This window comes from Poecilia latipinna, unplaced genomic scaffold (assembly GCF_001443285.1).
Source record: "Poecilia latipinna isolate Pla-1442-1.1 unplaced genomic scaffold, P_latipinna-1.0 Scaffold243, whole genome shotgun sequence".
Lineage (NCBI taxonomy): Eukaryota > Metazoa > Chordata > Actinopteri > Cyprinodontiformes > Poeciliidae > Poecilia > Poecilia latipinna.
Window position 1 is genome coordinate 278,419 of NW_015112859.1, and position 14,660 is coordinate 293,078.

Consider the following 14,660-nt stretch of genomic DNA (forward strand, 5'->3'; position numbering starts at 1 on the left):
TGGGACTCCAACCCTTCGGACTTTAGTCAAAACGCTGTTTGACAAGGACTGATGGTGTGTGGGAGTATTTAATATTTTTGTAAAAGCCATGGAATATTTATTTTATACTTTACACTCCAAGCCATTGCAGCAGTGACGTTTCCTGTTTTTGTTTTGTTTGTCTTTGCGTTATTGTTTGTAATAAAACTAAAGATCTGAGTTGGCGGATCATGAAAACTTGCTGTATTACATGTTTGAGCTGTATGTTAAATCTATACTGAAAACGAGTGTAAGAACTCTAAACCATTTGAGGAATCTGCAATCATTTAAAGAAAATCTACTGAATTTTAACAATTCCAACACTCCCTCATATAAAAAGCTAATTTGCAAAGTATTGTATGCAATCTAGTTTATTGTTAGCCTTTTCTGTCATGACAAACTTTTTATAAAACATGTTCTATGAAAGTCATGTGTCTTTGTCCTCATTGAGTCTTGGTTCAAGTCTGATGTTTTCTTCCATAAGTTAAGTGAAAAAGGGAAAAATTTTATTTGAAATTGGTTTAAAAAGGTATTTTGCATTCTAATTAACTGAGGTGAAACAAATTTTATAAAAAAGGTTTAGTAATCGGTAAACATAAGAATTTAAAGTGGAATGGTAGTGCTTGCCAATATTTAGCATGTGTTAAGTCAGAGGCTTTTCAGATTCGTTGTAAGACCGACTGCTACTGGAGATCCTTTGACAACATCAGCATCCACAGCGACTCTTTGAAGATACTTCAATGACAACATTTAACTTCCATTTGGAGTAAATAAAACAGTTTCGACTTGAATAAAATGTGGAGAAAATCTTCACGAGTCCATCAGTTTGTAAACTGAAAACGGGATGAGCGACCATTTTGGACGACTATTGGAGAGTTAACCAACGATTAGTATTTGTATTATTACGGATCTCTTAAGGACCCATAAATAATAGCACGCAATTTAATATCGCTAATAAGGAAATAGATCATTTTCACAAATGAAATCCGGTGTTATGCTAAAACAAACAAAAACAAGACTGAAAAAACATTTTCGGATTTAAAACACAGAAACAGCAGTTGTTCTACCGTTAGCCACCAGGGGGCGATAAAGACGTTGCATCATAGAAAACCAGACGGCGTCATTTCCTGGCCAGCGCAGCGCAGACGTCTGTGAGAGAGACGTTTGGAAACAGAAACTGATGAAAACTGTGTCGACTATGTAGAGATGGCTTGACTAAATTATAGAGTGTCGTGTTTAGAGGTAAGCGGCTTCATTTAGCCTCGTTTCCGGGCAGTTATTTCCGCCGAGTCACGGCCGAACCGCCGGTAATGCAGCCGGTTAGTTAAAACGTTTCTTCATTGATTAGCAGCTGCTATTTAACAGGTTAGCGAAGCTTCAAATGGCAGCAGCTTTTAGATTTAAAACTAAACAAAATGACAGTAAAAGTTGATAATTAACAGGTACGTGTTTCAGTCAGAGTAAGTTTAGGTGTCTTTTTTTATCTTGATATGATATAAGTTTACTATTAGGTAAGGACTTTAGGACTTTAAAAAACATGACACATTTGTTTACATAAAAATTTGTGTCTGTCTGCCTGCTAGTCTGACAGACAGCAGTTGGATGGTGTACAATATTTTAAAAATAAATATTTGGCGTAAATTTATGCATCAATGTCTGGATAAATTTCGAGAACAAAGCAAAGACATTCAAAATGAAACAGTGTTTCAGTCTGTGTTTAAAATATTTTTCTTTCAATTTATCAGAACTGGTGGTGAGTTATTGTTTTATTTCATGTTTTCTGAGGAAAACTGAGGTCAGATGAGCATGAACTAGGAGGCCAATGTTACTGTTTTGACTTCTAGAAACAACCAGAGAAAAAAATGTGTGTTAATGCAACCATCTGCCTCTCATTTAGTGTAAAGAAAGTAATTCACAGTCAGCTGCAGTTGGTAAAGGTGTACTTTAAAAGAACTCTGTTTTCACACTGCAGGTAAATGTGACCCAAATCCAGCTTGTTTTTTGTTATTTTGTCCAAAATGTGACCATATCCAACTTGTTCACAGGAGTCTGAACAGACCAATTCCAATCTTTTCATCAAAAAAAAAAAAAAATGAAATAAATAAAATTTACGCCTCTTCCATAAGCGGAACTAAATCCGATACATACCCGAATGCGTCTGCAGTCTGCATGTCGCATTTTATCCGACTTTTATATGATTGACGTTAGAGGTGTTATAATTCTGCACCAGAAGAAGCCAGGGGGGAATCCAGATGCACACTATGGATGGAAATTATAATTATGAAAGAAGTTTGTGTCAGTGAAGCTCTGACTACACATCCAGACTGGTTTCTCAACAGAAGATGCAGTCAATGTTCCAGAACATCACCAGAATCTGTTTCCCTTCAGATCAGAGTAAACCTTAGAGGAGCAGCCATGGCCTGCGCTCGAGTGCCGCTGGATGAGCAGCAGGTGACGGAGTCGGGCTCTTCGGGAAAGGAGCGCACTCTGCCTGCACTGGTTGGTTCAGTTTCTCATGTTTGTGTGAATGACATTTGACCCCCAACAGCATTTTTGACAGTTTTCTTGAAGGTTTTTGAGTTTTCCATCATGTTATGATGTTATTCCCTCATCAAAAACATACCTGGAGTGTTGCTTTGATTCTTTCATGCATGCTTGAGAAATAATTTAATCTCCATGGCAACCATTCAGCAGCACGAAATGCCTGGGTGGACCTAGCCCCTCCTTCTAGTCGCAGATCCTCCCCCACTCAGCTCCTTCAGACTAGCCAGCAGCAATTAGCAAACACCTCTGCTGAACTCATTATAGAAGTGACTTTTCAGTGAAACGCTGATAAAAACGTTAAAGGGTTAATAGAGGAGCCATGTTGACATGACTTCCTGAAGACGGAGTTTCAGAAAGAGGAGAAGCTTCTTAAAGAAACAGAGGCCCAATTTCAAAGCGTTTAATTATTAAGCAATTTTTTTAAGTCATATTTGTTATAACATAGGTAACATAGTTGGTTGATTGTGCATTAAAATGGCACAATGTGGTTGGAAAACACATAATTCTGCCCCTTTAAAGTCTTTGTTGTGTTTTCCACCAGCACCCAGACAGGAAGGAGGAGCGCTGCTTCGTGCCTTACAAACCTCCCCCAGAAGACGGCTCTCCGGCCGAGGTGGAGGAGTTTCTGGAGCATGCCAGGTTTATAGTAGAAGACCTGGAGTGGCTGCTGGCGCTGCCTCACGACAAGTTCTGGTGTCAGGTACGGGACCGAAGCCGCTTCCGACCGTTGGAGATTAGTCAATAAGTCAAGTTTATGGATTTATCATCTGTCCCTGTCACAATAAGCAATAAATCAAATAGTCATAAGATAAATTAAAATGAGCTTAGTAATTTCCATTTGCCTGATTTGTCATTTCTCTCTTAACTGGATGATAAAAGTCTTCAGTCTGGTGTTTTGGTCTGAACTAGCTCTTGTTTTGAAGGATAATTTTGTTTACAGAAACTTTATAGTTAATTTTATTTATTGTTTTTGTTGTTTTATTTACTTTGAATATTTAAAATGTCTTCCAATTCCAGTGTTAACCAATAATGTTATAATTTATTATAATAACTTCTGGGATAATTGATCATCACACAGTGAAAACCAGTAACAGATGTTACAGTTTGCCAAGCTCCATCATTAAATCATCAGTAAACATCAGAAATGTTGGTTGATGTTCCATTTATTGCGGTTTAAATGAGTCCAGAGTAACCGCTGTGCCGTCCCCACCAGGTGGTGTTTGACGAGTCTCTGCTGCGGTGCCTCGACTCGTACCTGCAGCTGGCTCCGCGCGGCCTTGACCTTGGCACTCTGCCCCTGTTGCCGGCGGTGGCCGACGTGCAGCGCACCATCCACAAGGCGGTTTTCCTGACCTTCCTCCGGATGGCCACTCATAAAGAGTCTAAGGTCAGGCGGAGGGAATAACGTTTGTTACATTTATCTGATGATTTCTTATAAAACTAGCATTTCTTTTTCCTTTCTTTGTGACAGGAACATTTTATCACCCCGGCTGTGTTCGGAGAGATTATCTACAACAACTTTGTGTTCGACATTCCTAAAATCCTGGATTTGTGCGTTCTCTTCGGAAAGGGCAACAGCCAGCTGCTTCATAAGATGATAGGTGAGCTGATGGAGAAAATCTACTTTAATCAAAAATAGAGCTGAAACGTGTAATTGAAAATACTCAATAAAACATAGATTCACGGAGAATATGAGCTTAATAATACGAGCTTAATAATACCAGATATTATTAGCAGAATTTAAGGTATAAACCTGAAAAACTTAAGGGTGGAAACGTCCCTATTTACAGCAGATGATAGATGTCTATAAGCCATCACTGTCCAACATGGTGGCGGTGCTTTGATGGTTTTAATCCAACCTGAAAATGACAAAACCTGGAGAAATTTAGGGAAAAAAACACAAAAAAACTATTTTCCATGAAAAAAAGGCCTAAATTCAAAATATTAGAACTAGGACATTCTGTGACATCACAAAGTCAGAAATTTGTATGAAAGAATTTGGAACTGAAACGATGAATCGTGATTAACTTTTAAAAAATAATCATGAACTAATTTATTCATCAATTAATCATTAACTGGAGCATAAATCTTCAAAAAAATTAGAGCAGCATTTACAAAGCTGTTCAAAAAAGATACACATTTTGCATTTAATATTAAAAAAACCTTCTTTTTCCGTAAATATGATCTACCCAGAACTCCTCAAGTGGCAATTTTTGCTTTATTGGAAGGGGCTGAGATTTTCACATGTTGCAAACATTTGACAAACTCTTGTATTTTTCATCTAAATATTCTGTATCTAGATTGTTTTGACGATAGAATCGTTTTTGCATTTTTCACAACAAAAGAGTCCGTTTTATATAATATATTGAATAAATAATTGTCATCTATTAAAAACTCATTTCAGAGAACATTTTCACTCAGCAGCCGGCTTACTACAGCGACCTGGAGGAGACGGTTCCCACAGTGCTACAGGTGAGATTTACAATCATCGTCTGTTCAGTTTTTACCTTTTTGTTTTATTTTATTTAAGTTTGTAATTACTGTAACCGTCCAGGTGTTTGACACAATCCTGAAGAAATGTGGTCTGCAGTGTGAAGGAGCCACGGCCATGGAGCCGATGAAGCTGAACGAACAGAAACAGCCGACGGCCATGAGCATGAAGCTGGAGGTCAGACAGAACCAGTCAGAAAGCCACTGAACTACGGCGCCGTTTAGGGAAAACCTTTATTCCAGAAATGTTCCAGAAAGAAACAACTTCTGAGATTTCCTTTTTCTTTTTCTAGAAAATGTTGACATTTTAAAACTCACTAGATTTCTTTTTTTTTTTTCCAGAAATTTTTTGACATTAATCTCAAATTTTCTGAGTGTTTTTTGTATAAAATTTTTGATTTTTCAAACTGAAATTTTCCTGTATGTTTTTTAGAAATTGTTTAAGATAAACTCAAAATTTCAGATTTTTTTTCTAGAAAAGTTTTGACCCTTTGAACTCAGAAATTTCCTTTTTTTGTTACTAAAAAAATTCTGAGATTGATCTCAATATTCCGGTTTTCTTGTAGCAAATTTGTAACTTTTCAAACTCAGAAATTTCCTTTTTCTTGAAAATTTCTGAGATGAAGCTCAAAATCTAATTTTTTCAGGCAAATTTGTGACTTTTCAAACTCATAAATTTCCACGTTTTTCCCAGAAAATTTCTGAGATTAATCTCATTATGAGTTTTAACATAAAGATCACACGTTTTGTTGTAAAAATGGCACTAAAATCGCCACATATTGAAAACCATGAGAAAAACTGTTTATATTTATTTATTCTAATATAATTTAAAGATATGGAAGTGTGTTTTTATCTTACAACTGAAGCTACCGGTTCTTTTTTCCACTGCAGGAGCTTGCAGATTTAGTTTTGTACTTGTGCGACTCGACCTCCACCATCCACGCCTTCCTGGACATCTTTCCCGCCGCTTGTTCCAGCTTCCACTCCCACGGCTTCCTCAGCAGGTAAACCGGCCGGCTCGGAGCTCACCTGTCGGCATTAAAGGACAAGGGAAGTCAGTCAGTCGAGTTATAAATAATTGTGGTTTAATATCCGCAGCTCTTAGACCAGGGGTGTCAAACTCAATTTCACCGAGGGCCACTTCAGCATATTGGCCCCCCTCAAGGGGCCACAGTGCATCCCTGCTAAAACATCCCAGACAAAAGGCTGACTTCCTCTCATTCAGTTCTGTAGAGGCTTATAATGAGTCAATGGTCCAGGTGTGTTAGAGAAGGAATGTATCTAAAGCTGCAGATGGTAGCTCTGGAAAACTAGACTTGGGCACCCCTAGCATAAATGTATGAAAATACAATGTTAAAAATAAATTAAACAACACCTCATATTGTTAAATAACTGATTTTATGTATTGAAGTTTTAAATATTACATTTGAGTTTCCATGGATGTAAAATTACTGCTCAGTTTAAAAATTACGATATTTAAATCTGTGTTTAAAGGTAAGCAAACAAATAATAAAAACAAGTCACATGGGCAGACATGATAGACTTTACACAGAGATTTAGTCTCAGAGGCAACTGAAATCAATTAATTAAAAAAATACTTTCTGAATATCATCTCATGGTCTCTGAACTAAATGCGTCTCTCTGACCGGAGCTGACAGCGAGTTGAAGAGTTATGGACCGGACGCTTTGGAGCGTCTGGTTAGGAAGCGCATTACAAATATTTGGTTGAAATGGCGCGTTAAATTCAAGTCTCCATTACAGACCAGAGAAAACTAAAGAGATTACAACGTTGTGTTAATCCATTTGAGGAGCCGGCAGTTTATCTTGAGGAAATAAATGATGATGCAGAAGTTAATTAGACTGTAACATGCGCAGTCCGCTGCTCAACCACTGCAGACTGTGAAGAATTAGAAACGTGAAGTTGCTTAGATGTGGATACATTTATCTGCAGCTCCCCCTATAGCTCCGCACCTGAGTTAAAGGACTTTTTTTTTTTAACATTCCTTCAAACTACACTAGAGACTAACTTGTGTATGAATAGCTCTGCTCACAGGATAAATTAACTTTAGAGGAAGTCATTAATTGATCATTTGCATCCATAATGAGGAATTTCTGTTTTCCTTTCTATGACTGTTAGGCTACCGTCGTTTTACGAGGCCGCTGTGCCGGACTTGGAGAAAGCCATCAGGAAGAGGAGCTTTGACGATAAAAGGCGAGCATCCACCTCTGGGATTTTATTATTAGAAAAAAAATGGCATTTTGTGACAGTAATGAGCTGAACTCTTACTCTGCCTTAGTCTGCAGGAAGACCTGTGGAAGAGGATGAGCCACTCCTGCAGGAAGATGGTGGAGACGACTCACCTGCTGCTGCACCACACCTGCCTGCAGCCCATCCTGGAGGGGTGAGTCCCTCACAGCAGCATGCAGCTCCAAAAACACCCCACAAACACCCCCATCATTCTGGGCTTTGATTTATTCATTTCAAACAGACAGTGAGAACAGGAAAAAATAATAATGCTCATTAAAATGCAATTTTACATAATTTGTTCGAAAAGGAGCAGGTAGAAGATGAAGATCTTATAAACAACTTACACCAGATAAACTCTTAATTTATTCCCACATTGAACAACACTTATCACATTATCATCCCTAAATGTGCAATTATTTACCATTTTTAATATAAACTATAGCATTTTTAGTGTTTGAAACACCCATTCTGTACAACATATTTCCCAATAAGCTTCTTTCTGAACGGGTTTTAAGCTGGTTTACATTTGTACTTTTCATCATTTAATCTATTCCATAAATTTTCCCCAAACACTGATGGGAACCAGACACTCTTTGATTATTGATGCATTGTTTTTTTTATTTCATTCTCCTCTTAAATTATAGCATCCCTCTCTGTCACAAAACAATTTTTCATCATTGTTTGAAAGTTGATGTTTTTTTTTACTTTGAATATGAATTGTACAATTTTCAGCTTATTTGATTTAAAAAATCAAATAATGTCCCCAATGTCCCACTTGGTGTACTGTTCTGATTGATTTTTGTTCTGATTGATTTTTATTGCGCATGACTACTGTAATTTTGTTTTTTTATGTATTTCCCCAAAACTTTCACACAAGTTAAATGTGTTTCAATGTTTTTGTTTCATTTTAGTCGAGAAAACATACAAACGTTTGCTGAGGAACTCCTGCAATATTTTACATCTTTTTTACCTGAGAAAAGGTGAGAAACATATTTATTACCTGACTTTTAGTCAAGAGGTGTTTTTAAAGAGATAATTAGTTGTGAAACTCGATGTTTTTTCTGAAAGTTTAGCCCATTTTGTGAGGATTTTATGTTTTAAACCTCCATATTGAATCAAGTTTTTGTTACACAGGTTGAAGTGAAAAGTCATTTTCTGTTTTATGGAAAATTATTTATTTTTGGGGGTTAATTAAATCAATGTTGCAGGTTCTGGTTTAACAGCTTAACTGAAGCAAATTTAAAAGGTTTCCTTTTATGATTCACAGAAAATTCTGTGAATCATAAAAGGTGATTTTATCACCGCAGGATCTGACGCAGGTCAGTCAGAGGACGCAGGTCAGATCCTGACATAATTGTTTAAAATGTAGAAGTAAATAAATGAGCTTGTAAAGTAATTCATGTGTCAAACTAGGAACCCTCCAAAATTATTTTATTATATATTGTAACATAAATAAATGTTTATCATTTTTAACATTATTAATTTAACGTATCACTATTATTTAATTTTTCATTTCCAGTTTTATTGTCTTATTTATCGTTTTATTAGTTTCCTTTTTCCAACATTCAGAATTTTATATATATATATATATATATATATATATATATATATATATATATATATATATATATATATATATCAATAATACATTGATTTATTTTCCGCCTGACATTTTTTCATTTTGCATTTTCTTCTGTTTTCTCTTTTGTCCGTTTATTTGCAGATTTCCTTTTTAATTTTTCTCCTTTTCCTTCTGACTCTTCATGACATAAAAATAAAATGTTTCTATAATTTTGGGTGGATTTTTCCTCCATTTAAAAAAAATGGAGGAAATTACAAACCAAAAGAAAATAGAATTTTTAATGCAAAGCAGCTTTATTTTCCTTTAGCTAAACGAAAAATAATTATTTCAGAAATCGGCCCCCTCTGGTGGTAAATTTGACCCGTTTTTTTGTTTTCCAGGTTTCTAGTCGACTACGACGATGAGTTTCCCATCTCAGACGACATCAGCCTCCTGCAGCAAGCTCTCCCTGTCATGCATCCTTTTTTTGTCCATTTAAAGATTTAAAGGCTCCAGGAGTTTTTCTTAAATATCAGTTTATGTTGCAGCTTTATGCTGGGAAAAGCCGGTTTCTTCTTTAACTCTCCCTCAGTGACGAGACGAGGACGTTGTATTTGCTGCAGGGTGTGGAAAGCGCCTGGGACGCCACGGGCCGACGAAGACCACAGACCGAAGGCGCTTCCTCGTCGCCAGCCAATCAGGGTGCGGCGGCGGCGGCCTGTTCGGACGGCTTCGGGTCACCAGAGGTCAAAGAGTCGAGAGGAGAGAGGCTGGAGGGGGCCGAGGCCGCCCCACAGAAAGGCGACAACGTGAGCGCTTTGATCTGCAGCTGCATGACGTCACAGTGTTTGTGTTTGTTTTTAGAAACAAATTCAGATCATCAGAAAAGTATTTACACCCCTTAAAGTTTTTATGTCATTTATTTTCCTGCTTCAGCCACAAACTTCAGTTTTAGGATCGTATGAGATGGATCAATATGACACAAAGCCTGAAGGATTTGGTTCTACAGTTCTTCCCGTACAGAACGGTAACATGGCATCAAAACGTTTTGGGTTTCCAGGGCGCCGTGTGTCCTGTGAGCGGGCCGGAGCTCGAGTCGCTCCTGTCCTGCATCAGGGATCTGCTTCCTGACCTGGGCGAAGGCTTCCTGCTGGCGTGTCTGCAGGAATACGGCTACAACTCTGAGCTGGTCATCAACAACATCCTGGAGGACCGACTGGCTCCCAGCCTGGAGAAACTGGACCGAACCATGCCGAGGTGCGGCCTCCTGAGGCCACAACAGCATCCACTAGGGGGCGCCACACTGTCTGACTGTTTAAAGACTCTTCAGGCCCATTTTGCATTAGATATTTATGACCTGGTATTCGGCCGTTGTAGAAAAAAAAAGTAGTAGTACTTTCCCATCAAACAGAATTTTGAGATTAATTTCAGATATTTTCTGGAAAAAAATGTGAAATTTCTGAATTTGAAAAATCTAAACTTCACAAGAAAAACCTGAGAAATGTTTAATAATTTCAGAAAATTTCTAGAAAAATCTTGAGAATTTGAGTTTGAAAAGTTCAAAATTTATGAGAAAACTTACAAAAGCTCAGAAAAGTTTTGACTTTTGAAACTCACAATTTCTAAGATTAATCTCAAAATTTGAGTTTATTTTTAGCAAATGTTTGACTTTAGGAGATTTGAGATGTCCAAATTTAATTTCTAGAAAATTTCTGAGATTAAACGCAAGTTGTTTTTTTGAGATTCAACTTTAGAATTTCAAAAATTTACAACTTTTTTCTAAAAATTTCTAATGTTAACCTCAAAATTTGAGTTTTCTTTTGGCAAATATTCAACTTTTAAATCTTTCTGATTAATCTCAGAATTTCTGAGTAATTTGGCAGAAATGTTCTCCTTGCATTTCTTTCTAATTGGACTGTAATGTGCCGTCTCAGATTTCTCACATTACAGGTTCTGCTGGAGTCGAAGGGTTTCAAACTAACCACAGTTTTATGATTTCTCACTAAAAAAAGTTCCAAACAAAAACGTCATAAAACCTGCAGATCTGTTTTACTCAGACATTTTAAGATGACAGCAAAGTTGGCATGCAGAACGATTTTGTTTGTGTCGTTTTGTGTGATTGGAGCGTAATGTTCGTCTGCAGGCCGGTGAAAGAGGATCTCCCAGATGTCCTGAACACCCGATCCAACGTGTTCGACGACGACGAGTTCGACGTCTTCCGCAAGAATCAGGTGGACATGTCCCGCGTCTGGAAGGGCAGGAGGTACAGGAGCAGAGGAAGCTGCTGTCGTACAAATCTAAATGTCGCACGACTGGGCGATTAATACATTTTATTGATCAATCGAATGTTTGGTTTTTGGAGATTTAATTTTTAGAAAATCTGGATTTTTTTTCTCTCCCACCTTTGTTTCTGTAGCTCAGTGTAGCTTTTGAGCAAGAAATATGAGCTTGTTTTAAGTCAATGATTCCTTAATATTGATGAAATGTTTTAGTTCCTCTGGCAGATTATTTCACTTGTAATATGGGAAAAATGTCCTGCTATAAGTGAAATAATCTGCCAGTTTAACTAGAAGATTTTCATGAATATTAAGGAATTATTAAGTTAAAACAGGCTCATAATTCTTTCTGAAAAGTTACTTGTAAGTTAGTTTTGTCTTAATTCAAATGAACTAAGACGCGTGATAAACTAGATAAAAATACTTGGTTGAGATTTTGTGTTTTTGCAGTTCTCAGGAGGTTTTTCTGTTCTCCGCCTGCAGGAAAGGCGAGAGCGCCCGAGAGATGCTGGACGACAAGCAGCACATAGCGGAGCAGCGAGCGCGCTACCTGATGTACGAGACGGTGGTGGACGAAGTCGCCGTCGAGCCGGGAGCGTCGGGCGGCGCCGGCGCCGACCCCTACGACCTGGACGACTACGACGACGAGTACGACGACACGTACGACATGAACCAGGTCGGAGCCAACGACCTGGACGGAGACAGTTTACTCAGCAGGAGGTAAGGCGCTGCCCGGCTCCTACAGGTGCTTCAAATCCTTGAAAATGCTTGAATTTCACTGTTAAAGGTTTGGAAAGTGCTTGATGTTCAGAAATCAAAGATCGCCATGACATTAATGCTGATAACGAGTGTGTTTTATATTTCTGACTGGAGCTTTAACATCCCGACACAGTGAAGGAGAAACTAGTAACTTGTTTTTTCTCTCTGCAGGCCATTCACCGTCCCTCAGGTACTGAGGAAAGGAACCAAAGCAGAGGAAGAGGAGCAGGAAGACGATGAAGACGAAGATGTTTCACAGGTAATGAAGCAACTCACGTTGTGAAGTCATGTTTCCATTTCTTTTTTTTTTAAAGTTACTAAAGTAAATGTAACTAGTTACTACCAGACTCTGTAACGAGATATAAAAACATCTAAAAATGCAGATTGATGTTAAATCTTATTACAACTTTTTAAAATCTTATTTAAACGAGATAACACTCCTGAATGTATTTCCAAACTCTGATAGCTGAGCCACGTTTCTGTAGTTTTGACTCAGAATCTGACGAGTTAACTGAGAATCAGAACCAAAACAAATGGAAAACGTTCTAACATTGAGCATTTTTTGATGATGCACTGTAAAATGGGTTGAAGAAGCCGACGCCGGTACCAGTTTGGAAGCTGCGTCATTGTTGCATGGTTTTGTGTTTCAGAACCCTGTGAACCGGGACCAGTTCGTTCAGGACCCGGCTCTGCTGAGGGAGAGAGCCGAAGCCAAACGAGCTGCCATGCAGCAGAAGAAAGGGTAAGCACCTCCAAGTTCATCCTGGATGGCTTCCCGTCTAAATAAGATTCTTTTAGGGGATTCTGGGTAAATACAACCAAAACAAACACGCTAACTAGCGCTAGCAGCAGAAACGTCTCGTTTTTGTTTTTTTTTACCGAAGATGAAAGATAAGCTGCTAAAATCTGACACCACTCCATTTTTGTTTACATTTGGTGAAGAAGGAAGTTTTGCTCAGGTTTTTGTGTCGTTTCCTTAAGTAGTTCTTGGTGCAGCGCCCCCTCAGGCCAGGAGGGAAACAGGTTTTTTAGTTTGGTTCCTTCAGTTCAGTGAGAAAATAAACCGCAGCAGCTGGAAATGTTGAGATTTTCTTCTCATTGAACCCAATCAGCCGTGAAATCACCCTGAATTATAATCTCTGGATGATTCTGCGCTCGGTTTGTGGTTGCAGCTTTCTGACCCTCGTTTCCTCCAGGTTCCGGCCCGAGCGGTCCAGTAACGTGGTGGGTCGACCCAAAGGCCAGGTACAGACCACGGAGACGCTCCTGGACCGACGCAAGAAGGAGACCAACAAGAGCCGCGTGAGCAACCACAACCGGCGCTCCATGGCGGACCGCAAGAGGAACAAAGGCATGATCCCCTCCTGATCTGGAGGTCCGGCTGACCCGGTTCTGGTCTGTCGCCACAACGTTCTCTGTGGACCTTTTGTTTTTTTTTTAAACCAAAATGATTTATTTCAGCACTGATTTCCTTCCTCTGCTCACCACAATCACAATTAGACTTTTTATTTTTGCCAAGTAACAAATCGGTTTATTATTAAGATCCAAAGATGTAAACAAGTAAGACATCGCAGAGCGTCTCCTCCATCGCAGAGTGTCTCCTCCGTCACAGAGCGTTTCCTCTCCTTCTCCTGGAAGAACATCAGCCGACCAAACAATCAGAGTGGGCGTGAGCGCCCCCTCCTGATCGCGAGAACCGGGTCAGAACGAAACGTCTGGAAGCACAGGCTGCGTCATGTTGCCATGCACAAACTATTTTCTACACAGAGAACCCATCTATCTGTCAGAACATTTTGTAAAAAGGCAAATTATTACTATTTTGGAGTTGACATGACATAAAAAACAAAAGCAGATAATAAATAATGCAGTTTTGACATCTTTCAAGTTTGATTCATCTGTGGTAAAATGCATAAAAGTATAACTTATACATAAACATATTTTTATGGGGAGGGTCTTAGCGCTGTCAATCACCCTCATGCTCTTTGCTAAACTACAGCTGGTTAGCTAGTTAGCATAGCATGATGGCAGATAAACGGTATTCCAGTGAGTACATGAGGATGGTTGCCAGCGCTAAGCCCCGCCTCTTAGCTCTGATTGGTTGGTTTTGGTGCCTTTCTTCAGACTGCAGTAATGGCTCAGGGAAAATATGGAGATTGACCTTTTCACAGATTATCAGTAACAACATGGTGGCAGCTTTAACAAATATGTACAAAACATTTTTGTAATAAAAATTGCAAACCGTTTTAGGTGATTAGATCTGACCCAGATTTATACAAAATAAGTGAAAACGTTGATCCCACCAAGCAGAAACGTCTGGAGTCACTAAGAGCTGCATGTACAGCAGTCACCAGCAGGGGGCGTGCATGAAGCTCCTAACACCAATTTCTCCTCACTGTGCAGACCTTTTCTTTTTACAGTGTTGTGCAAAAGTCTTCAGCTTCTTTGACCTACATCTGTGATTTGTTTGATTTGTTTTGTTTAAACTCAAAAGGTTTTATTTCTACTCAAACGTCGACTGTTGGTCTGATTGTATGACGGAGTGTTGGAGCCATTACGGGAGTAAATTCATGCCAAAAATAAGAAGGAAGAAAAATTAATTTCACTTTTATTTTCTGTGATGTCAAAAAATATCTAAATATGATGTAAAAAAAAAAAAGTAAAATCTACATGATTTATTTATAAATTTACTAGAATTGCAGCCAATCATTATGTAAATCGGACAAAAAGAAATTGACACTTTATGCTGACATTTCATTTAACCACT

The 14,660-nt window shown here is 38.4% G+C and overlaps 1 protein-coding gene across 1 annotated transcript; it reads left to right on the forward strand.

The window, feature by feature from the left end:
- The first annotated feature begins 1,013 nt into the window (after positions 1-1,013).
- On the forward strand, positions 1,014-14,273 carry ascc2 (activating signal cointegrator 1 complex subunit 2). The gene is made up of 19 exons (XM_015032513.1): positions 1,014-1,260; positions 2,407-2,517; positions 3,104-3,262; positions 3,776-3,949; positions 4,034-4,163; positions 4,967-5,034; positions 5,117-5,230; positions 5,944-6,056; positions 7,190-7,264; positions 7,350-7,454; positions 8,212-8,280; positions 9,263-9,337; positions 9,454-9,670; positions 9,922-10,118; positions 11,005-11,124; positions 11,621-11,857; positions 12,068-12,155; positions 12,547-12,638; positions 13,093-14,273. Exons 2-19 carry the CDS (start codon positions 2,434-2,436, stop codon positions 13,262-13,264), a joined length of 2,289 nt encoding a protein of 762 aa, XP_014887999.1. The 5' UTR covers positions 1,014-1,260; positions 2,407-2,433; the 3' UTR covers positions 13,265-14,273.
- The last annotated feature ends 387 nt before the right edge of the window (positions 14,274-14,660 follow it).

Bases quoted from the DNA above. Each gene is read 5' to 3' on its own strand.
- ascc2 (XM_015032513.1), top strand. From the start codon at position 2,434: ATGGCCTGCGCTCGAGTGCCGCTGGATGAGCAGCAGGTGACGGAGTCG. The intron at 6,057-7,189 runs GTAAACCGGCCG...TATGACTGTTAG, and splicing joins TCCCACGGCTTCCTCAGCAG to GCTACCGTCGTTTTACGAGG. The intron at 11,125-11,620 runs GTACAGGAGCAG...CTCCGCCTGCAG, and splicing joins CGCGTCTGGAAGGGCAGGAG to GAAAGGCGAGAGCGCCCGAG.